This window comes from Panulirus ornatus, chromosome 2 (genome assembly GCF_036320965.1).
Source record: "Panulirus ornatus isolate Po-2019 chromosome 2, ASM3632096v1, whole genome shotgun sequence".
Lineage (NCBI taxonomy): Eukaryota > Metazoa > Arthropoda > Malacostraca > Decapoda > Palinuridae > Panulirus > Panulirus ornatus.
Genome location: NC_092225.1, coordinates 25,175,186 through 25,201,066, shown reverse-complemented (window position 1 = coordinate 25,201,066; position 25,881 = coordinate 25,175,186). Strand labels below are relative to the sequence as shown.

At 45.5% G+C, this 25,881-nt stretch overlaps 1 protein-coding gene across 9 annotated transcripts in view; it reads left to right on the top strand.

The window, feature by feature from the left end:
* The window catches only part of LOC139754527 (dual specificity calcium/calmodulin-dependent 3',5'-cyclic nucleotide phosphodiesterase 1A-like), a 322,075-nt gene that overhangs the window by 237,042 nt on the left and 59,152 nt on the right, over positions 1-25,881 (top strand). For 5 of the 9 annotated variants that reach the window (XM_071671872.1, XM_071671892.1, XM_071671837.1 and 2 more), the window contains exons 3-6: positions 3,810-3,896; positions 12,846-13,005; positions 14,326-14,439; positions 18,985-19,083. In XM_071671872.1, the coding sequence (XP_071527973.1) occupies positions 3,810-3,896; positions 12,846-13,005; positions 14,326-14,439; positions 18,985-19,083 (460 nt within the window). The remainder of the gene's footprint in view (positions 1-3,809; positions 3,897-12,845; positions 13,006-14,325; positions 14,440-18,984; positions 19,084-25,881) is intronic. The other 4 variants (XM_071671882.1, XM_071671863.1, XM_071671911.1 and 1 more) reach the window with 2 other exon arrangements.

Sequence of the window (25,881 nt, the reverse complement as noted above, 5' to 3'; positions counted from 1 at the left end):
CAGTTCCGTGAGGTGGCAGTGGGTTTCATTCCGCTTGCCCCCCCCCCCCCCCCCACGTACAGGAGCAGCAAGGTTTCGTGTTACTTAATTAGTGAAATGAGTTGTAAGAAAAGAATATTTCCCTTTTTTTTTTTAATGGTGATTTAAGCCGAGGGTAACGTTACAGTCACATGGAGAGGTCAGTCAGTATTCAGGTTAGACACAAAGACTCCATGTTTTTATTGAATGGTAATAAAAAAAAGTATTATGGCAATGATGGTAGCAGCAATAAATAAGGTTATGAGTTAATAAATAAATGAGGTTATGAGTTATTCGCTCAGTCTTACTGAATGTCTAATTATCTGTGAGCCTGCCAGCTTTGCAGGGAAATCTTAAAAGATTCGGATAACGTTCCACCATCACAAAACACGCTCCTCCGGAGGGAGGAAGGGAGGGAGGAACCTCCCACTACTGGTCTTGCATGGTGGAGTTCCTCTATCGTCTGATATGATGAGCAAGCTTAGGCTGTCTCCTGCTGGATCACAGTAACCTTAGCGGGCGGTGGTCGCTGAGAAGCCAGCGTACGAGAAGTGGGGCCAGGTCCATTAACGTGGAAGTATTGACTAGTTATATACTACATGGTGGGCGACGACGGACGTCAGCCTAGTGTTTTCCCTGGTTTGGGTGCCATACGTACCGTCTGGACGGCTCTGGTGTACCGTTGATGGATGGTGGGACCTGCCTCAGGGAACCCCCATTTTGTGGAGCTCCCGCCACCAGCTAGGCCGCAGGTCGAGAAGGACGGTAATGTCTGTATGTGTCTTTGTGTGTAGAGCTCAAGACGCATAAGGTATATAAGTGTTCCGTGTTTCAAATGCTGGAGACTTGGAGGAGAAAGTGTAACTCGTGCATGTCTGGGTAGCTTAGTTTTTTTGGGTTTTTTTGGTGAGTATATATGTGATTGGAATGGAGTTTGAGCTGGGGATGTTTGCATAGTGTCTGTTGAGTCATTCTATGCGTAGATGTGTATCGCAGTTGTAATGTTTTGTTTGAAGTTAGGGATGAGTTTCACCGCCGGTCTTTGAAGGGGTAGGGTGGAAGGGGTTTGGTGTTCGGCTGTGAAGTGGTGTGTATGTAGGATATCATATGAGCCGTTGTAAAGAATTGGATGACCAGCACGTTAAGGTAAGATTTTCTTGAAATCAATTTGGTTTAGTGTGTAGATAAGTAAGGTCACATACTATAAAGCTTTCTTCAATACCCTTCTTCAGCATCGTCTTCACACGAGATTTTGGCATGGATGCATATACATTTTTGTTATTGTACAGTTTAGTTTTTGCTTTATATATATATATAATGCCCAACTCTGGATGTTCACAGTCCGACAGATTAAGTTAAAAGATAGCGAAACTCACATATGGGAGTTTGAAGGGATTTCTATACGGGTCTTCGTGGAGAGAAAGTCATAGAATAGAGTTTGAAGGGATTTCTATACCTTCGAGGAGAGGAAGAGCGAACGCATTTCTCTCCTGTCTTCGGAAAGATTCCCATTATAGCCAGGCGCTGAATCCGCTTACAGAAATCTCCTAAAAATCTTCCTGGGAGTCTTATATAAGATTAGACATCCTTCATTAAAGCCAGTACGTAATTGGAAGCCTCCCTAGTCTGCTTGGGGAGGGGGGAAACCTTCGTGTTGTAGTTCCACCCTTAGGAAAACCCAGCCGGGTCACGCAGGTTATCTGCCAAACCTGTGTTGTGGAAATTCCTCTTTTAATTTTCCCTTATGGTATTTGTCATCGGTTGGGATGCAGTGACCAGTAACACCTCACATGTGGTTACGTTCGTAGGCACATATGGTAGATGTCCGTAGTGGGGAATTGATGGACTATATGGAGAATGAAGCAGTGTAACATATTTGACCCATGCGTCTTTCTAAGCCCCTGCCCCCATACCTCATCCCACTCCCTCCTTTACACTGCAGTAACACACGGGTCACCTTGTGCCAGTAATGGCACACACACACACACACACACACACACACACACACACACACACACACACACACACACACACTCACACACACACACACACACCCGAGAACGGAGTGTCATCGCCAGCACGGCTGTAAGAATCGCCATCAGCACTTGATGACGCCAGCCTGGCTTGTTGGCAGCAGCTCCACCACCACCAGCCGTGCACTACCGAGTCGAAATGGAAATCGATCATTCCAAAGACACGGATGGCCAATACAAGTGTCACTATAGCCAACTGACTTACCGACCCCTCTCCCTTTTTTTACCCGTGGGCGATGGTCATTATTTTTTTTTTTTTCAGCCGTCAACACGAGCGCTAATTGTGATTGCTATATTATGTAGTCCGATATCGTGACGTAGCTAGATCGCTGGCGCGATAACATTATTTTTTTTTTTAAGTGATCGTCGGCCATTACGTCCCGTCATCAAAGGTACGTATCACTTAACCAGCGAAGGAACTGCTAGGCACGCGAAGAAACCATTAGTAGCATGAGTGTCTAATGGAACCAAATGATCATTTAACTGTATTACGGCAAACTCTACTAAATTTGTATATATATATATATATATATATATATATATATATATATATATATATATATATATATATATATATATATATATATAAAGTGCTTGACGCTTTGTATTTTTCGTTTTCTTGTGGGTTTACCTACATCATCTATGTACGCTAACTGCTGGTGTACATTTTTGGGTAATTAGGAAAAAAAAAATTAACTATATAAATGTTTACCCTGACCACGTCGCCGATATATTAGCGTTTTCTATAATCGTTTACACAGTTTCCCGTTCTTTATTTTTTCGGTGAAGTAGCCATATTACGCTTGTTCTCTCGAAAATAAACGAACAAGTGAATAAAACGCAAAATGCTTTAGATAGTCTTACCTTGGCTCTGCTAGTGTTTGTGCTTGTTTATCATTATTTCCCGCTGCAATTATCGTAGTAATTATTATTGCCACCCACACCCTTCCCTGCTGCAGTCCCCTACCACCACGTACACTTATCACGGCGAAAGCCATGGTGGTGATAAGGTAAGATAAAGCGAAGGGAATGAGACCGTTTTCGGTATTTGAGGAAGTAAGAGCCGAGGGAGAGTTTGAGAGACTTTGGAGGCAGATGTGAGAGCAATGGGGCGATCGTTGGAGGGGTTAGAACATAGAACAGTCTCCTCCAAGGAGATATATATATATATATATATATATATATATATATATATATATATATATATATATATATATATATATCCCTGGGGATAGGGTATCCCTGGGGATAGGGGAGAAAGAATACTTCCCACGTATTCCCTGCGTGTCGTAGAAGGCGACTAAAAGGGGAGGGAGCGGGGGGCTGGAAATCCTCCCCTCTCACTTTTTTTTTTTTTTTTTTTTCCAAAAGAGGGAACAGAGAAGGGGCCCAGGTGAGGATATTCCCTCAAGGGCCCAGTCCTCTGTTCTCAACGCTACCTCGCTAATGCGGGAAATGGCGAATAGTATGAAAGAAAGAAAATATATATATATATATATATATATATATATATATATATATATATATATATATATATATATATATATATATATATATTCCTATGAGTCCACGGGGAAAATGAAACACGATAAGTTCCCGAGTGCACTTTCGTGTAATAATCACATCATCAGGGGAGACACAAGTGAGAAATACAAGTCTGTTGATATATGGTTTAGAAAGGAATATAGCTAAGATACGTAGGTGAATGAATAAGATGATGTTCCTAACTCTCACTTTCTCTTTCTTTCTCTCCCACAGTGGCCAGCCCACCGGAAAAGAAGAAAGATGCCCTGGAAGAGGCGTCCGTCCCACCCCCTCCCACCAGCAAGAATGGCCAGCTATCCAGTAAGTGCGACTTTGGTTGGGTCCTCCGTTCTCCCGTGGCCCGTAGTAACAACTGCTGGCTGTACCGTAGCAGCTCTTGCTATCTTGTAGCAATTCTTTCTCTGTCGTAGCGATTGGTCCTGTATCATAGTTGTTTTTTCGCTGTATTGTAGCAGCTCTTGCTATCTTGTAGCAATTTTTTCTCTGTCGTAGCGACTAGTCCTGTATCATAGTTGTTTTTTCGCTGTATTGTAGCAGCTCTTGCTATCTTGTAGCAATTCTTTCTCTATCGAAGCGACTAGTCCTGTATCATAGTTTTTTTTTTTTTCGCTGTATTGTAGCAACTCTTGATGTGTTACAGCGACTTTTTACAATCCTGTAGCACCTCTTAGATATATTCTAGCAACACTTAGCTATATTCTAGCATCTCTCTCTCCTTCCTCTAAGATCTTACTATATTGTAGACACACTCTTGGTTGAGATCTTCCACTTCAGACCATACGCGCTACCATTTTTGCTTACATTCTAGTAACCGCCTGGCTGTATTCTAGAAGCTAGCTGCAGTCTAGCTACTAATTTCTGTCTGTGTTCTAGCGTCTCAGACAACACTGCTTTACCTCTACGTCCACAGCTAACATTCCCTTCGCTCTGCCAACCACAGCTAACATTCCCTTCGTTCTGCCAACCACAGCTAACATTCCCTTCGTTCTGCCAACCACAGCTAACATTCCCTTCGTTCTGCCAACCACAGCTAACATTCCCTTCGTTCTGCCAACCACAGCTAACATTCCCTTCGTTCTGCCAACCACAGCTAACATTCCCTTCGCTCTGCCAACCACAGCTAACATTCCCTTCGTTCTGCCAACCACAGCTAACATTCCCTTCGTTCTGCCAACCACAGCTAACATTCCCTTCGCTCTGCCACTACAGCTAACATTCTCTCACCTCTCCTTCCACAGCGAAAATTCCCACAGTTTTGTCTCCACAGCTAACTTTCCCTCATCTCTTTCTCTCTCTCTCTTTAAAGATAACTCTCACTCAGCTTAGCCTCCACAGCTAACATTCCCCAGCTGTCCTTCCACAGCTAGTATTCCCAGCACAGCCAACCATATATCATTTAATACATTAAAACTCGTTATCTTGTATATTTCCTCGACATGTATATTCCAGGTTTTATATTTCATTTACTTATTTTCTTACATTTATCACTTTTTATTCTTTTAAATTCTTCAAGTTATTTCCTCTGTTATTCATTACTTTATTCCTGCGTGGTAGACGTGGTTATTTATCATTTATCCTGGCGTGTCTCCTGCATTCACTGTCTTGTACGGAGCTCATATGAGGGTGGTGCTTTCTTACCTCATTAATACCTCATGTGTGTTAATTAACAGTTCTTGGATGGTCCTGCCTCCTCCTCATCGTCTCGTCGGTGGTGGAGTGGGGTCAAGCCCAGGGAGGGGATACGCCAGTTGGCTGCAGGCCGTCGCGTCCACCATAATCACGAGACGAACGAACTAAGTGTTGGCCTTCCTTTGAACGCGTCCCTGGGCCGTTGCCACGTCTGTCTTGTTTCGTTCCTCGTTGCGCTAAGCTTTTGGCGCGCTTCTCTCTCTCTCTCTCTCTCTCTCTCTCTCTCTCTCTCTCTCTCTCTCTCTCTCTCTCTCTCTCTCTCTGTTATTTTGGTCGCTGAGGTATTAGAAGTAATGACATATACGTGTATTGTTGGATGTCAACGTCGCGTTCCTGGTTCATTACAGTAAACTTTAAGGATATTTTATTTTGATGGCCTCTTATTTTTTTTTCTTCATCATTTCAAATCCTTATTTTATTTCATTTCTACCTCGGTATCAGTTCTGGTTAATGTGTGTGACACATAAAGGCCCTTTGGCCGTACGTGACACTGGGGAAAAGAGAGGCTCTGTCTATGACGTCAATTGGCTTGGTCGAGCCTGACTCTCAGAGCTCAGGGGAGCTTAGGGTTAGCAATGTGAAGCGTCCGTGTTCTACGCCGTCACGCACATGACCCTCTGTCGCGCAGGAGAAACCTCCCTTTTCGTGACGCATGGTGAGGCTCGCGCGGAACGGAACGGGGAGCGCGCGCGCGCGCTGAACGGAACGGAACGGTGAGCGCGCGCGCGCGCGTTGAACGGAACGGAACGGGGCTCGCTCGCGCGCGCAGGAGGAGGAGCATTATGGCTGCGCTCGAGAAACTTAAGTAAATACCTATTGATCCGTCTATATCGCGAGCATCGGTGATCCCATCGGCTTGTTAGGGGTTGAGTGGTAGCGGCCAGGGATGAAGTGATGTGGTTAACCAGGTAGAAGCCATCAAGATAAGGCAGGAGGAGTGTGTTGGAACCGCTCGGGTAACTTGATTGATAAGGTGCAAGTGCATAGATAACCCAATGAAGAGATCACACGATTTAGTTAGGCCGTAGGTGTGAGATAGCAGTGTGGAGATAGCAGGAGGAAAAGATAATTCGATTTAAAGACAAAGAGATAGCTCGATTTAAAGACACGTCTAAGAAAGAGGGAGGGTGTTGGAGGGAGGTAGAGGGAATACTTGGCGTAACTCTCACGTTTAGAGACTTGTGATGTGAGTGGTCAGGTTGTACTGCCGTTGGACAGTGTCCCTGGTCCACAGTAGGTCAGGCCTAGTGTGTGTGTGTGTGTGAGTTTGGGAGTTAGGCTGGTAGAAGCGTGAGGATGTGTGTGTGTGTGTGTGTGTGTGTGCCTGTGGTCTGGCGACCCACTTCAACCTCCTCACCCTAACTTTGAGGAGGGAGGGAGGGCGGGGGGTCATCATCATAACTTGTCAAACCCTTACATCACCTATTCAGTCGTACATTATACACGTATTGACCCCTAGCTAGACAGACCTGGTAACTCTAGCAGGTATGTATGTTGCCTGAGTTGCATCTCTCACTTATCGTAAAAGGTCATCATGGAACTTTGCTTGCCTGCCTCATAACTGCTGGGTACAAAAAAAAAAAAATTTTTTGCATATTTAGTCATGAAACCTTTTTTTTTTCAAGGCAATATTTTCAGCCATTCTTTTTTTTTTTTTTTTCATCCTCAAATAAAGTGAACTGCACTGTAGGCATCATAAGTGATCCATGGAAAACGCACTTATTCTTAAGTAATTATATCCTCCGCCTCCCACTCCTCCTCTCTCCCACGTTCACCTTCTGATTAAGAACGTTTCTTGTACATCAAACGTAAATATATATGTATGTATATATATATATATATATATATATATATATATATATATATATATATATATATATATATATATATATATATAAAGTTTATGACCCAGGAGCAAGTTTGGATAGGATGATGTCTATTGTGGAGTTATGGCTTAGACACACACACACACACACACACAGACGAACAGCCAAAGCTTTCCTGTCACCGTACACTCCCCACTGGCATTTCATAACTTCCTCGTCTTTACTAAAGGGATTTATATTATCCTCTGGACCAGTGTGTGTGTGTGTGTGTGTCTGTGTCTGTCTCTGTGTGTGTGTGTGTGTGTGTGTGTGTGGCTGGGACTCTGGCATCAGTGCTCTTGGTCTGCAGACCCCACCATACGGCTGAGTAAGCTAGCTGGCTGGTCGTGAGGGAGGGTGAAATGCGTGCCTTTGGGGCCGCGCCCGCGCCCACTCCCTCCCTCCGAGCCAGCTCGTGTAGTTTATATGCAGCTGATGTTCCTCAGGCGTAAGGAGAGCAGCCACCAACCAGCTCCAGCTGTGTATGTGTGTGTGTGTGTGTGTGTGTGTGTGTGTGTGTGTGGACCCTTTCGCACAAACGTACAGTCTCTCTCTCTCTCTCTCTCTCTCTCTCTCTCTCTCTCGTCAGCTGTACCGTCACCCCTCACGTCTCTGGCGACGTCGTCCATCTCTGCACGTTTGTGGCGTCTCCCACCTTCTTCGTCCAGGTTTTGATGTTGTGAAAGTCCTCCTCTTCCTCTTCTTCCTCCTCCTCCTCTTCCTCCTCCTCCTCATCATCATCATCATCTTCTTCTTCTTCTTCTTCTTCTTCTTCTTCTTCTTCTTCTTCTCCTTCTTCTTCTTCTTTCTTCTTCTTCTTCTTCTTCTTCTTCTTCTTCTTCTTCCTCCTCCTCTTCCTCCTCCTCCTCCTCATCTTCTTCTTCTTCTTCATCTTCTTCTTCTTCTTCTTCTTCTTCTCTCCTCCTCTCTCCTCCTCCTCCTCCTCCTCCTCCTCCTCCTCCTCCTCCTCCTCTCCCCCCAGGTGAGGCGTCCCCCTTTAAATGACTCGGCGTGTCCGTCTGTCGTCACGTGTAGCGACGCTGGTGTGGTCAGGCCACAACGCATTCAGCGTTGGGACGTCTGCTTTATCATTGACACACACACACACACACACACACGCACACACACACACACACACACCAGTTCTTCAAGCAGCCTCGTATGTCGTATTCAAGACTCCTTTGCCCCATCTTCTTCCTCCTGCAGATAACCTCGTCATAGACCACTAGGTCTTCTGTCACCTGGCCTTCGCATGTACTCTCCTCCTGCAGACAACCTCGTCATAGACCACTAGGTCTTCTGTCACCTGGCCTTCCCATGTACTCTCCTCCTGCAGATAACCTCGTCATAGACCACTAGGTCTTCTGTCACCTGGCCTTCGCATGTACTCTCCTCCTGCAGACAACCTCGTCATAGACCACTAGGTCTTCTGTCACCTGACCTTCCCATGTTCTCTCCTCCTGCAGATAACCTCGTCATAGACCACTAGGTCTTCTGTCACCTGGCCTTCCCGTGTACTCTCCTCCTTCAGATAACCTCGTCATAGACCACTAGGTCTTCTGTCACCTGGCCTTCCCATGTACTACTATCAGCACCACTTCGCCCCCAGATCTCCCCCAGTGCAATCCTCCCCTCCTCACACCAGTTTACCATCCCTCACACCGTGACTTCCTTCTCCACGCGCGCAACCTCCCACCCACTTCCTACCCTTCCCTTGGACTCTGTGACCAGCTGACTCCTCTCCCTTAACATGTTACCTTTGCCCTTGGGCGTTCAATCCTCCCTTTCAGGGTGATTTTTAGGTACTAACCCTCACTGACCCCTTGATCACAACGGTCCCTCTCCCTCCCTGGGGAGCACGAAAGTACGACCCTTGAGCACGACGGTACGACCCCTTGAGCACGACGGTACGACCCTTGAGCACGACGGTACGACCCTTGAGCACGACGGTTCGTACGACCCTTGAACTCGACGGTACAATCCTTGAGCACGACGGCACGACCCTTGAGCTCGGCGGTACAATCCTTGAGCACCACGGTACGACCCTTCAGCTCGACGCTACGACCTTTAGGCACGATGGTACGACCCTTGAGCACGACGGTACGATCCTTGAGATCGACGGTACGACCCTCAAGCACAATGGTGATACGACCCTTGGTTATGATGGGTTGTGCGTTTTGACCTGACCCTTAAAGGTCGTACCGCCGCGCTCAAGGGTCGTACCGTCGTGCTCAAGGGTCGTACCGTCGTGCTCAAGGGGGAAGATCTCAGCTGGCTCGAGCAAGGTGTTGACCTGAACTGGCGAGGAGAAAAAGATGGATGGGACTTAAGCACGGTAGATGCGATGGGTCGCCTCCTCCCGCACGTTGTCATTCACCAGCAGCGTGGACGCGCGGTCTTGCCCCACGTCCGGATAAGCCAGATAAAGTCGGTAGTTCCACTCCCTTTACCCGCCGGCGTGACCTCTACTCACAAGAGCGAGATGGGAGCCAGGAACAAGTGTATGGTGTGTGGTTTGGCAGCTTGAACAGATCTCGGAAGACGGGAGTGCTCAGGCAAGGGACAGGTTATACCAGGGTAACCGGCAAAGGACGTAAACAGTGGAGGGTTTGATTCGAATGAGTTGTGTGTGTGAGGAAAGTCATTTGCATACGATGATCGGTGTTTATGAGGGTGATCAGCGTGGCAAGGGTGAGGAAGAGAAGGAGGAGGGTTACTGCATGGCCTGGGCAGGGCAGATAACGTGAGGGACAAATAGTTCGGTAAACCAAGACGGGCAAGCCGTCGTATAGAAGTCCAGGTCAACTTCCTGGGAGTTAGGTTGGATGAGACGGAAATTACGAGTAATTGAGGTGAAATTGATCATGGGAACGCGTTCATATTAGTGCCAGCGAGCAGCAGCTGTAAGAAAAGGTGGCGGTACAAGAGTGTGTGTGTGTGTGTTTGGGGGTCTCTCTCTCTCTCTCTCTCTCTCTCTCTCTCTCAGACTACAGGTTGTAAAAGTGTGAGAAACGATTATGAAGTTTGAGGAGAGTAATGGTGAGGCGGGAGGGAGTGTGGTGGGGGAGAGAGAATTATGGCAGTGGAGGTGTTTGAGGCAAGACTTTTTGGGAGGGGGTGTGGGGGGAGGAAATCTGTTCCCCCTTACTTACAAGTCGCCATCCAAAGGCCCTCAGTGGTGAGTGTCTGAACCCAGAGACAGAGAGAGACTCGCAGATTTTCCTCAAGGGTGATCCTCTGTACGAAGGATCGAGTCCTGGATACACCTTAAGGTTAAAGATGTATCCGTTGTAACATCATCAGAGGAGCATCCACTAAGTCTAGGGTGTTGAGAACGTGTGTTGACTCTGGGCCGGGGTGTCAGAAGGTGAGCCACGGAGTAGTGTACTAAAATGTCGTCTTGAGTCAAGAGGAGGACAGATGCATGTGTGATCTTAGTCATTTGCTTTTAAGTCTACGTTGTTAGTGGATAAGCCATTTTGCATCGCCTGACAACTATACTGTGTGGCCGTTGGGGCATTTGTGACATCTGTTTCTTTCCTCTCACGCCGCTGAGCTTGGGATCGCTCTACTTTCTCGCATCTTTCCAAACACCTGTCACTTGATCCTTTCCTGCACCGCTAAGCTTGTAGATCCTCTTCCTACACGGCCAAGCTTTGGAAGTCTTCACCGTCCTCATGTATCGAGCTACTAGGATCGAATGCTACAAGAATTTACATAATGGCAGAGCCATTTACAGCAGGAAGTATTAGAGTAATTCTCAAGTATCTGGGTCAAAGTCAGGATACTTCTCAAGCTTTCAAACAGCTAACGATGCCTCCCAAGTACCTAGGCCCAAGTTAGGATACTTCTTATGCTTTCAAACAGCCAACGATGCCTCCCAGGTACATGGGCCCAAGTTAGGATACTTCTCATGCTTTCAAACAGCCAACGATGCCTCCCAGGTACATGGGCCCAAGTTAGGATACTTTTCATGCTTTCAAACAGCCAACGATGCCTCCCAGGTACATGGGCCCAAGTTAGGTTACTTCTCATGCTTTCAAACAGCTAACGATGCCTCCCAGGTACATGGGCCCAAGTTAGGATACTTCTCATGCTTTCAAACAGCCAACGATGCCTCTCATGTACCTGGGCCCAAGTTAGGATACTTGTCATGTATTCTGGATGAAGGTAGAATGATTTCCAGTTATTTTGGACACAGTGAGGACAGCTCTGGAGTGTCTGTGATCAAGAATCATTCGTGGATGATGAAATGTTTGTACGTATCTTGTGATTTCCGGTGGGCATTGTCGATGGCTTCGCTGCTGTCAGTGGTAGACGGGGCCCATCGGCTGTGTGAGGGGTCTACTGCACCTTCTTGAATGTGAGAGAGTAGCTGGAAAGGGGGGGAAGGAAGGCCAAAGGGCCTGCACACAGAGCGTCAGACCAAGAGGTTCGAGAGGTGCTGCATTTCAGAGGTGCCCCGGTGATGAAGAGGACAGAGGTTTTGAGATATGGCCGAGGACGAGGAGAGAGAGAGAGAGAGAGAGAGAGAGAGATGTCGCCTGAGGGCGGCGGGAGTGAGGTGATGTGGTCACTCATGCAATATGCTTGAGGGGCAACAGGTTCAGGAGGATGTACTCCGACGCAGGATCGATGCTGTAGTTTTGTATTAAAGGAAGAGATGCTAAGAATGCAGGATTACACGGGGCATAGCTTCTATCAAGCATGTGCGGGAGAGGTGGAGGAGACGGTGGTGGGGACGATGGAATCACGAGACATGGCAATGGTGGAGACGAGTGATGAATAGGGTGGATCACGTGGAGGATCCGGGACCCCACCTAGCCTTACCTCGACAGCCCAGGAAGGAGCGTGTACGGCATCGTTCATGGAAGGTGATGAGAGCTGATGGGAGTGGGCCGTGGGGAGAGAGAGTGTGTGTGTGAAGTGAGATGAGGGGTCGAGAGAGCTGTGTGAAGGACTCTTGGAGGGCGTCGGTGTAGGGCAAGGGTCAGGAGGCCTGGAGGAGTAAGTTTGCAGGAGTTTGGAGTGGTGGAGGGGGCGAGCCGAGGTACTAGGGGATCTACCAGTCCCCCTATCACTGTCTGACGGCCTCACACACGAGGATTGGAACTGGGAATGGATCCTCTACAGCCTGTACTAACGTTACTCCTAGACACTGCTCATGTAGATCCTTAGAGATGCTGTTACTTGCTCGGTACTAACACCTTGAAGACGACGGGGACGATCCGGGTATGGTAGCCTTGAACTTTGATCCCGCAAGGGTAAGGTCCATTGAAGGCCGAGACTGTCATTACCAGGGGTCGTCTACCGTCGCGCTCAAGGGCTCCGTGATGGAGGTGACGGCGCCTGCTGAGGACATGAGGGTGTCGATACGTGAGTGACACGCGAGCGAACAGAGGAGCACCTCCGACAAGTACTTACTGGAGAGGCATCGGTGTCTCGTTGACCGGGTTAACGTGTCACGGGCACCTCCCCTTAAGGCACTTGGTCCAGTAGTGGTGACAAACGTGGAAGTGTTTACAGACGTCCAATCTCGGTGTAGACCAAGAGTATACCCTCCTGACGGCGATGTCAAGTGTGTACTGTCAAGTGTTTTTGGTCTGTCGGAGGGAGGTTATGTGGGCGTCCGAAGTGGATGAGGGGGAAACTCGTGTGTTGTGCTGACTGACGAAGACGTTCCTCCTCCCTACAGAGCAGGGGTCGCTCACCATCCTGCGGCGTTCCAACAGCCGAGGTGTGAGTGGACGAGGGTCGCGTCATCCATCTCAGGCCGACAACGACACCATCGACATCCTGCACGACTCCCTGCCTGCCGTCGACACCCCGGACTCTTGCGAGAAGGCAGCCCTCAGGTACGTCCCTCGTCAGGTAGGTACTACTCCCCCTTTAGTCAATCTCTCGTCGACGTTATGAGTTAATTCTCTGAAGCAGGAGACCTCCTTCGGGTGAGTTCTTCCTCGTGTTGGTGTTCCGTCAGGCAGGTCGTGTGTCTGGGGGCGAGAGAGAGGTAGAGAGGGAAGGGACCTGGAGCTTCTCCATCCTCTTAAAGATGGAAACATCTGGTCGTAGGGCAGGATGGGGGAGAAGAGAGTTCAGTTTAGTTCGGATGTAAAGATATGCTCATCAGTTCACCCGGTGGAAGAGCAAGGGTTCAGATAGGGTTCAGTTCGTATAGTGGGTTCAGCTGTTGGCTGGGTTGAAGGTTCGTTTGTTTATTTAGATGAACCAGTATTGTTCTCAGGTAGAGGGAGAAGGTTCACTCCTTCATGTGTTGGAGGTACGGGACCGAGGTTCATTTGTAGAATGTGCAGTAGAGGCTCGAAGGTTCATTTCAGAGATGGGGTTAGGTTCTGTTCCGTGTTGGAAGGGCGTGTTTCTCAGCCGTGGATGAGCGCCTTGTATTCAGGTTTCAGTGAGAGGTTTTCTGTCTCAAATGGGAAGCAAGAGTTCGTGATTATGAAGGATGAGGCTCAGTTAGGCGGCAAGGAGAAGAGGAAGAGCAACTCTTTTTTATATTATCATCTGCAGGTGAAGGTTTAAGCCTTAAAGACCTTTGAATGTTTATTTCGCTCATATCCTAATGCAAGAGGAAGGTTAAATCCTCTGTCTGGAAAGAGAGAGAGAGAGAGAGAGTGGGGTTCAGTTCTCAGTTTAAGGTTCATTTCTGAGTTACAGAAGCTCAATTTCGTAAACAGTTAAAACAAAACTGAAGATGGTTGTAGTTCTCATTATCTCATAGGGTCGTTCTTTTAGGAATAATACATGGGTAGGATACCTCCCCACAGCAGGCGTTCCTGTAGAAGCCAGTAACATCTGCCAGGGAGGAATGTGTCTCCTCTCACGCAGGTTCGAGTCTGAAAACCAACAGACTTACTCAACGTTTTGATGATTAGGATGTTTTCCTACGGCAAACAGTCAGCTGGACCTTCAGAATGATATAGTGCGTATATACATCGTTGGACTTGTGGGAGCTTAACCAAGTATAGGAAGTGATGTATATAATTGATATATATAAGTTTAGACGTAGTGTATTAAGCAGCGGGTTAGAGTTTATATGACACTCGCGAGGGTGCGGGTCTGTCTCTTTCCTGAAGGATTTAGGTTGGGTGTTGGTCATCGTAAGACGGTGCTCGAGTGCGGTTATCTGTAACTGCCTCCTTCTCCTCCACCAGGTTGAGAACCCTCCTTCGACACCTTCAGGACGGGGAGGTGTCGGCGTCGATCCTGCAGCAGAACCTCCAGTACGCGGCAGATGTCCTCGACTCCATCTACCTGGACGAGGCCAAGTGTGTACCCCGGGTCCTGCTATCTCACGTTCAGGGGTCGGCCCACGGGCTGTTCAAACCCACCTCACCGCCGTACGACACTTCCCTTTAGATTGAGTTGCGGGTGTCAAATCATGTGATATGTGTAGCTTAGGGAGCGCCAGCGCGCTCGCTGGCTGCGTACTGACGTAGATGTGTACGGCTGGTGAGGTGGGTGAAGCAGAGGTAGGGCCACGGTGATCTTTTGTGGGTAGGTTGGATCGGGAGAGGTAAGGCCGTGAGATCCTGTCACACACTAGGAAGGTAGAACGGGTGGGGGCGGCCAGGCGTAGGTCACCAGCCCCCCTGAGGACAGCGTCAGCCTGAACCCATGACATGTACCTCCCTCCTTTAACATCCCCTTCTTCTCTGTTATCCAGAATGCCATATCCGTCTCAACCCGTTTCACCAGATCTTCACATGTCCTTCCTCTCTCTGGACCAGATGTCTATATCCCCCCCCTTTTTTTCCCCCTTGACCAGACCGAGCAACCTCCCTTGATCCATCTATGCCACACAACCCAGGAACCACAGCAGGGTACACTCTTCTGAACACGAACAATTTCTTAGCCCACAATGTGAGACACATTTCTAAACACTCCCCAGATATTGCCTTTTATCGTGTGCCGTTATGAAACGATTTTTTTTTTTATTAAAATCCTGAATGCGTCGATCAGAGGAATGTATAACTTAAGTTTGAATCTCATTTTGAAATCCATCTCGCCACACGAACGCGTGCGAATTTCGGGACAACACGAAGGATCAGATCAATCTTTCCTTCAGTCACGAATTTCGGCCGTTAGTTAGCTAGTATTGAGACTTTGTTTATTGCTTCATTATAGACAAGGAGCCAAGTTCATTGCTTATTTCCCGCAACATGTTTGCATAGGAAGATGTGTCAGTGATGGTGTTGCTGTCCAATAGGAAGGAATGAACTGGAGGCGCTCGATGTGGCGGGAGACGTAAGAGTATTTGGAGACATCGTCAGTGTGCGAGGATATTTGGAGAGTGACCGATGCTGAAACGTGAAATATTCGACCAACCATTACAAGCCCAGCGATCAACTCGCCCGTGTTTCCATACCGCGGAAAAGAGAACTAGAAAAGTGATGACGGGCTTATTAACAATGTGTGTATGGATGTGTGTGAATATGTAAACCACTGAACATTCATTAGTAGCCTGCGTCATGACAATTGTCCGCGTGGTATTACAAATCTGAATTTAATATACATTTGATCGTTAGATACGGTGGATAGGTATTAACTGATGTCTGTTTTGAAGAGTTGGGTGATCATTATATATTACTCGCACAGAACTGTCGAGTGGACCTCTTTGCTCTTATATATATATATATATATATATATATATATATATATATATATATATATATATATATATATTGCTACCTCGCTAATGCGGGAAATGGCAAATAGTATGAAAGAAAAGATATATATATATATATATATATATATATATATATATATATATATATATATATATATATATATATGTGTGTGTGTGTGTGTGTGTGTATAATTGTAGACAGTATTTGCACAGATCCTAACACAGCTTTCCACTCGCCCGCGCGCAGACTAGTTAACCATGCACGTCTCCTCTTCGCTCGTTTATTCTGGAACTTATACACAACCTCCAGGTTTCCTCGGAATGTGTGGTCTCACGATCGTGCTAGATGTCGACCATATATGTTTATTAATTTGGACATTGCATCGTTTACCCATATTATTTTTAAGGGGGATAATTTCAACATTTCTGGTTTAAAGTGTCTTTACGCCCTGTTCTTGTTAACCTCATCGTTTGTTAAAAATATAACATCCCGCTGATCATCTTTCTCGTCTTGCTGTCACTGGTAAAGACTTCTTTTCTGTTTTTTCTCTTTTTCGGGAAATTTTGATGGAAATCGATGAAATCTGGCACGTCGATGTTCGTCACCCACATCAGTCAGGGACTAATTCCATTTTCCAGTGTCGCCTGCTCTGGGAGACGGTGTTTAATGCGTTGCCAATTCGTGCGTTGGCCCGTTAGGTTCGTCATTCGTCGCCTCCAGCTGCCAGAACTAATGTAAAAATGGTCGTGCGAATATATATATATATATATATATAGACTTTTTATGTATTTCATTATTCAAGTGTTGTATTATTTTCGTTTGTTTGCCTTACTTAAAACTTTAGGGGTTACTGAAGTAAAAGTACGATACTTAAAACCCTGAAGTCAACGAACGGGTACGACCCCTTGAGCACGACGGCACGACCCCCAGTTACGAAGGCACGAACTTTAACCTTTGACTCTCGAGGAGTCGGACCAGAGGCTGGACCACTATACCCAGGGGTCGTATGGCCTTGCATACGGAGATCCCTATAGCCACACACACACACACCACACACACACACATATCCACACACACACACCACACACACACCTACACACACACACACACATCCACACACACACACCACACATCCACACACACATCCACACACACATCCACACACACATCCACACACACATCCACACACACACACATCCACACACACATCCACACACACACAACACACACACACACAACACACACACACACATATCCACACACACACACACACCCACCCCCACCCACACACACACACACCCACCCACCCACACACACACACACCACACACACACCTACACACACACACACATCCACACACACACACATATCCACACACACACACATATCCACACACACACACACATATCCACACACACACACATCCACACACACATCCACACACACATCCACACACACACACACTACACACACACACACATCCACACACACACACATATCCACACACACACACATATCCACACACACACACAACACCACACACACACACATATCCACACACACACACCACACATCCACACACACACACATATCCACACACACACACCACACACACACACATCCACACACACACAACACACACACACACATATCCACACACATATCCACACACACACACACCACACACACACACACATATCCACACACACACACATCCACACACACATCCACACACACACACATATCCACACACACACACACATATCCACACACACACACACATATCCACACACACACACATATCCACACACACACACATATCCACACACACACACATATCCACACACACACACATCCACACACACATCCACACACACATCCACACACACACAACACACACACACACATATCCACACACACACACACTACACACACACACACACATATCCACACACACACACACACACATATCCACACACACACACACTACACACACACACACACAACACACACACACACACATCCACACACACATCCACACACACATCCACACACACACACCCACCCACCCACCCACACACCTACACACACACACACACACCCACCCCCACCCACACACACACCTACACACACACACACAACACACACACACACACACACACACACACACACATATCCACACACATATCCACACACACACACACACACACACACCACACATCCACACACACATCCACACACACACACATCCACAACACACACACACACACACACACACACACAACACACACACACACACACACACACACACACACACCACACACACACACACAGACCCACCCCCACCCACACACACACACACACACACACACACACACACACACACACACACACACACACACACACACACATCCACACACACATCCACACACACACACACATCCACACACACACACACACACACACACACACACACACACACACACACACCACACACACACCCACACACACACACACACCCACACACACACACACACACACACACACACACACACACACACACACACACACAAGATAGTCTCCTCCCTCCTCCTCCTCCCTCACTCACTCTGTTCAGCAATCCCAAGTCTCCACACTGATTACTTGCCACAGATGTTTGTTTTTCATGTTCTTGTGTAGATTACGGATCTAATGCTTGGATTCTCTCCTGCCCCCCCTCCTCCCTCCTCCTCCTCATCCTCCACCTCACCCCTTTCTCACCCCTCGAACTACCTTTGCTCTCTCTCTCTCTCTCTCTCTCTCTCTCTCTCTCTCTCTCTCTCTCTCTCTCTCTCTCTCTCTCTCTCTCTCTCTTCTCTCTCTCCTTTCCCTTGTCTTACACTCGTATCTCCTCCTTCTTTTTCTCTCTCATTATCTCGTCTTCCCCTGCCTCACTCTCTTATCTCTCCGTTACCAATATCTCTCTTTCTCTCCTGGTCTCCTTCCCTCTCCGTCTACTGTCTGCCTCCCTTCTCTTGTCCTCTCTCTCTCTCTCTCTCTCTCTCTCTCTCTCTCTCTCTCTCTCTCTCTCTCTCTCTTGTCTATCTACCTTTCCGTCCTTTCCTTTTTCTGCTCTCTCTCTGTCTCTCCCTTTCCGTCCTCCTGTCCCTGCCTCTCACTGCCTGGTCCTCTCCGTCTCTCCAGCAGGTGTGAGACGTCGCAGGACCGCGCTATAACCATCAGTCTTGAACCCCCCACCAGGAAGGGCCGACGCCCCCTCACCTCCGCCACCGTGGCCTCCAGGTTACACACACTTGTCGTAGTACCTCCCAACCTCCCAACCTCCAACCTCCGAACCCTCTTGAGAAACTCCCCCCTCCCCTCCCCTCACCTCACTTCCCTTCACCTGTAGAGAAGCTCGAGCTGTGGTTATCACATTTGACCTCCCTCCCTCCCTCCTCTTTTTTCCCCCCTCCCCCTGTTGCTCTGGTCCACCAGAGGAGATAATTACTAGTTATCCACACATTTGCAGGGTATGAGTTCCTGTTAATTGCTTTTACGCATATATATATATATATATATATATATATATATATATATATATATATATATATATATATATATATATATATACATACATATAGAAACCCACCCCACCCCTTTACCCCTCCATTCATTTGTCTAGGTCATTGGCCATTATTAGTATTATTATGAACTGCTTTGTTTTTATTGACTATTACTAATATTGCTGTATTAATCCTACTGACCCCTCCAGAAGTGTTGATCAGTATTGTCAATTACGCTGGTACTAACAGCCCTACTCACCCCTAGGCTAATTAGTAGAATTTAACAGCTGGTACGAAGCTACAGTGAGACTACTCACCCGACCAAGGTAAAAAAAAAGAAAAAAAGGGTGTTATCCACCTGACCCCCCTCACCGTTGCTGTATTGACCACAGTTCCTGGAACGGGACGTTGATAGACGCACCATCTGTCGTCACCACCTGTCATGATCGACACTTAAAATACTGTCAATTGATTGAATGTCCCACCCCACCACCTCACCCCACGCACCTGTCGTTCATATGCAAATGAGTTTACCTGTTCTACGAATACTTGTGCCGTCACTAATTGCAAACATAATTGTCGCCACTCTGCTCATCACCCCTGTCTGAGATGGCTTAATGACACACACACACACACACACACACACACACACACATACACACACACAGTTTCCCCATTATCTTGTATATGCATTTGTCCACAGTTGTTTTGCACCTGCTATTTGCCCTGTATCTCACACTTGTATCCGTTCGTTTTGTGTCACTCGTAATCCTTCACATGATAGGTTTGGGTTGTCTTAGTGGCATGTAAGAGTCATCCTACTCTTTTTTTACGCATCCGGCGCTAAAGTATGCAAATTATGTGTCAGTGTGGGAAAAAAATATATTAACCACGTAGAACTGCATTTGTACGATGGCGTAAAGTGCTTTTTATATTGTCGGGACGAATGTAAAGTGAATTAATATTTATCTCGGTTGAATTCATGCGCAGCCAACAGGACTTGGACGAGACTAGTATAATGGAAAATAGATCAGAAATTTATGTTTTTTCAGTGGAAATAAAAGCGTAATGAGTAGAAGAGAATCGTATACGCAGGGAATAAGACACTGCGTACCGTTTTCTGTGCAGTATAGTAATGGCAGCCCTAATATTGAAAAAAAAAAAAAAATACACAAAAGAAAAACACAAAATGCTCTCTCGTATTCTCTTCTCAACCCCCACCTCCTCAGCTGGAATAGTATCACCATAATTAACTGTAATTTGACAGGATCTGATCCCCTTCCCCTTCTTGCCTCCATATAAAAAAAATCCTAGTCATTTAAGACATCTGCCTCCGTGCGTCCCTAAATCGACTGTGAGCAGGGTAGCAGATCCCCTGGGTTCACGCGGGAAAAGGCCCCCCTCGCCCTCCACTCCATAGTTGTCAACAGAGAGTTTGAATATCACACTAGGGTAGGGAAATCCACTGGATTGCCTAGTGATACACCTCGTACCTCTCTTCTCCCTCCATCAACAGCCCGCTGTGTGGTGGAGAGCATGATTTACAAGAAGGATATATATATATATATATATATATATATATATATATATATATATATATATATATATGTATGTATGTATTCAAGGAGCGACCATCCCAGACTTTTTAATATTCATCACTTGAATATAAACATTCTGAAGTCCATTTAGCCTAACCAAATGAACTAATGATACCTTCATGCAATATGAAACTCCGGCCTAAGAATATTCTGCGCCTTTGTTGGAACTATTGACCACGTCGCCCATCATCTCCTGACGATAACTTCAAATATTGATATTAGTCCAGAGTAATTGCGGACACAAACAGCCGAAGGTGAGGACGGGGGGGTTATTGAATTATGTTTCTGTCTGCCGGAGCAAAATGGAGTTTTATCACAGACTTTTAAAAGAATGAATAAGAACCGTATGGAGAATTAACAGAATTTGATCTAGGGGTGACTTAGAGAGAGAACATACCGTATCGAGAATTCACAGAATTTGATCTGGGGTGACTTAGAGAGAGAGAGAGAGAGAGAGAGAGAGAGAGAGAACGTATATGTGCAATCTATCCATTTCATAAAAGCATTAAAACAGTGTCATGAAGGAACAGCGCGAGCCTAGTCTCTATAGTAGCCCTCTAAGAGTTCCAAACACCCACAGTACGCCCGGACACACACACACACACACACACACACGCACACACACACACACACACACACGGCCATAACACGTCATAGAAATCGTGATTATAAATATCGGAGACGAACCGGCAAAGGTGGCAACACACACACACACACACACACACACCATCAGTAACCCCTCATCTGCTTGTCATCCAAAAATAACAGTTCAGTCTGAAAAGATCGATAGGTGGGTCTCAAAGTCAGCGAACACTCACTCACTCTCTCACTCACTCACTCACTCACTCTCTCTTGTGAAAATATGGACGAATTGTCGCCATCCTCAGACTTCGGGACGTTGCAGAATGAAAGAAATAAAAGCAGTGATAATAATAGTATGAGCAGGATTTCATCAAGTTGGCTGCTTGGACTCAAAATATGTTTATTCTCGAGAATGTAGATAATGTGTATAGTTTGTGAAACACAGTTTCCCGTCCCCTTGGTCAATGATTATAACTGCTTCGGTGGTAGCATATTTAAGAAAAAAAAAATGAGTTAGGAATGATGTCAATTCGAGATACGCTTCTTAGAACTGGGATACATCTTTTGAAAACCATATCAAACATACTCAGTTGAACGGCCTAGTAAGGCAAGGTCACAGGGAGAGTAAACCATAGGGGGGTAACGAACGTGGAGCACAGAGCGCGGGGAGGAAGAGGGGGTCGACTCAGCCTAGTGTGTGTGTGTGTGTGTGTGTTTACCCCACGCCACACACAAGCACTCTGTGGCCTGGTAAATGCCACTTTAAAACCAAGGATTCCAATTACCCAAAAGTGTGCTTTTCATTGAGGCTGGGGAAAATTCACCATTACAAAGTAGGGGGATAGAGAAAGGTGTCCTTAAAAGGTATCAGAATTACATAAATCAGAAATAAATGATAAGAGTCTTGGAATTACATAAATCTGAGAAATAAATAATATAGTCTTGGAATTACATAATTCTGAGAAGTAAATGATAGTCTTGGAATTACATAAATATGAGAAATGAATAATATAGTCTTGGAATTACATAAATCTGAGAAATAAATAATATAGTCTTGGAATTACATAAATCTGAGAAATAAATGATATAGTCTTGTCCCGTTTTTATAAAACTTGGAGATTTAAGTCGCTAATTTTCCACGAAGATAGCATTCACGATGTTTATGTAAGAAAATAATGTTTCTTTTTGCGAATTGCAGAGATTATATTGTTTTTTATAGGAGAAATAATTGTCAAGTTTATGTAATAATGAAAAAAAAATTCAATGAAAATTACTATTTTATGTTGCGAACTCGTAAAGTTCATATGGACGTTTGAGGCGTACCTTCGAAATCCATTATTACACGCAATTCACTGACTGAAAAGCACAAAGGTTATTTCAAGTAACTCATTAGTTACACCTTTTGTAACATTATGACGTCAGAATATATCTTTACATTTTCGCATAATATTCGGATAAGCAGTACGATTATGCAGATGAAAAGAATAATTCGATGCTAAATAATACTTAAGTGTCCGTCCAATACAGAGACTCGTAACAGCCCTCCACATAGCACTGTAATGCATACCAGGTGTGACGGCAGTAAGGTCGCAAAGTAGACATTGTAGTATAAGTTAACATCCGTCCGTCTTGCTTCTCCTCCTCCTCCTCCCGGACCGACCTCTGCGTCCCCCTAACCTGAGTCTGTGTGGGAGGCAAGACAATCTCACACCACCCTTAGTAGTTGAAGGGGGAAGAAGGGAGGGAGGGGAGAATAAATACGTCAATAGAGTCGTGTTTCTCATCATCTCTCACTCACTCACTCACTCTCCACTCCCCCCTACCTCAACCCACCCATCCCACTCCCCTACCCTTACCCCCCTTACACCACCGCCACTACAGTACTCCCCCCACCCAACCCCATTTACCCTTCCCACCTGTAAATGCGAAGGCATCGAGTTCTCTGGCATGGTATTTCTCATCAGGGTTTTTCCAAGGTGACCTTATTATGACATCTCGGATTCTTCCCCCCTCCCTTTCCCCATTCCCCCATCTCTCCTTTTGTTTTTATTTATTTTTTTCTTGACCCCACACGACCTCTGGGTCACGCTCCCAAGTAATGTATATCTCAGCAGCTTTTCCTCCATTAATTTTCCCCCTCTCCCCCCTCCCTCCCTCCCTCCCTTTTTCCCTTCACCCCCCACCCCCATCTTTAGCCTGTGACGTCATTCACTCCCCCACCCCCATCTTTAGCCTGTGACGTCATTCACTCGTATATGCTTGGAAGTGTTCACACACATTTCTAACCAGCACGACTGCCAATTTTTGCCTATTTAATCTTCGTGTACCCACCTCTGGTATTTTCCACGTGTCTTCTATCTTTTCCAGTGTGTATATATATATATATATATATATATATATATATATATATATATATATATATATATATATATATATATATTGGCTTCTGTGCATGGTAGTAGATTAAATAACATGGTTTTTGCATCCTTCAAAATGAACCAATTTAACCCTCATTCGCCCACTGCTCAGGGTAAGTACATAAGGTAATAAGTTTTTGTATCTTGATATATTTTTTTTAACCCTAATTTACATAAATTGTTTACAGTTTTATGACGATAGTTTTACATGCATGTTGACGATGGCTGTAAAAGCCTCCCCCCCTTCCCCCCTTTTTTTTTCTTTAGTCCTAGATCACATGAATTTTTTTTTTTCTTTAGATAACTATTGCTAAAGCCACGGGCGTACAGTGGATTTAAGCATGTCACTTTAGGAAGTGATATTGAATCGTAATGTTGAAAATTATTACCCATTAATTCATATGCATATATGAATATTTTTTTTTTCTTTCCATTTTTGAATTATTTTTGTTTTAGAAATATTTTCATAGAAACGTTAGATAGTATGAGTTATGTGTGTCACACACAGACAGACAGACAGACACACACACACTAACGTTAGATAGTATGAGTTATGTGTGTCACACACAGACAGACAGACACACACACACACACTAACGTTAGATAGTATGAGTTATGTATGTCACACAGACAGACAGACACACACACACACACACACACTAACGTTAGATAGTATGAGTTATGTGTGTCACACACAGACAGACAGACACACACACACACTAACGTTAGATAGTATGAGTTTATGTGTGTCACACACAGACTGACAGACACACACACACTAACGTTAGATAGTATGAGTTATGTATGTCACACACAGACAGACACACACACACACACACACACACACACACACACACACACACACTAACGTTAGATAGTATGAGTTATGTGTGTCACACACAGACAGACACACACACACACACACTAACGTTAGATAGTATGAGTTATGTGTGTCACACACACACACACACACACACACACACACACACACACACACACACACTGCATTTGTTTTCAAAGTTACTATCTGTGGATTCATTTACGTAAATGAACGAAGTTTTTTTTCGTAGATGATATTTCTTTTTCCCTAGAAATAGTTTCTGTTAGAAACGGTAGAAAATGTGATGTGGTTACACACCTGTCTTTCAGTTCATAACTAATTAGAGAACATGCACTGATGAGATAGAAAACTGAGTGTGTATCGCCGTCTTTTTGAGAGAGAGAAAAAAAAAAATTAGATAAGTCTTGAGAAGTCCTTAGTGGGGTGCTTAAGTCTTTGAGGAGACCGCTAAGGGTGTATCACTGGTGCGGTGGGAGTCTGGTGTGAACTCAGCATCATCATCTTTGACCATTTGGAGAAGGCGTTCTAAAAATTCTTCGATTGATGGAGTCCTATATTGAATTAAGCCAAAATAGAATATAGCCAACCCTTCCAAATATTCTGACCTGTCACTGACAGCGGCAGGGGCCCAAAGATCATGACTGCAGTGAGTGTGTATTCGTTAATGATTAGAAAATTAGGTGTCAAGATTATTCGTGTTTATAACTGATGAACAGCTCGGACATAATGACGTATTTGGTAGACAAGATCTAATCGCTATAAACTGGTTATAAGATATAAGATACAGGGAAGGAAATTAGCATAATGTGGCTAAGTTATAAGATAGAGGGAAGGAAATTAGCATAATGTGGTTAAGTATGACATATACAAGTTTTTCCACCTCGGGCTGGCACCACCACGGCTTGTACTGAAATTGATAACCGTGATATTCCACTTCGTACATAGGGTTGAGTGAACGGACTTGATGTAGTATGTATTTTGACGCTAGATACGGATTATGAAATAGTGACCTTAACTGTTGATGACCAGTAAAATCCGGCAAACACGCATAGATATATGACTAAATTGGTACATCTACTGGAGATTTATTTATTTTT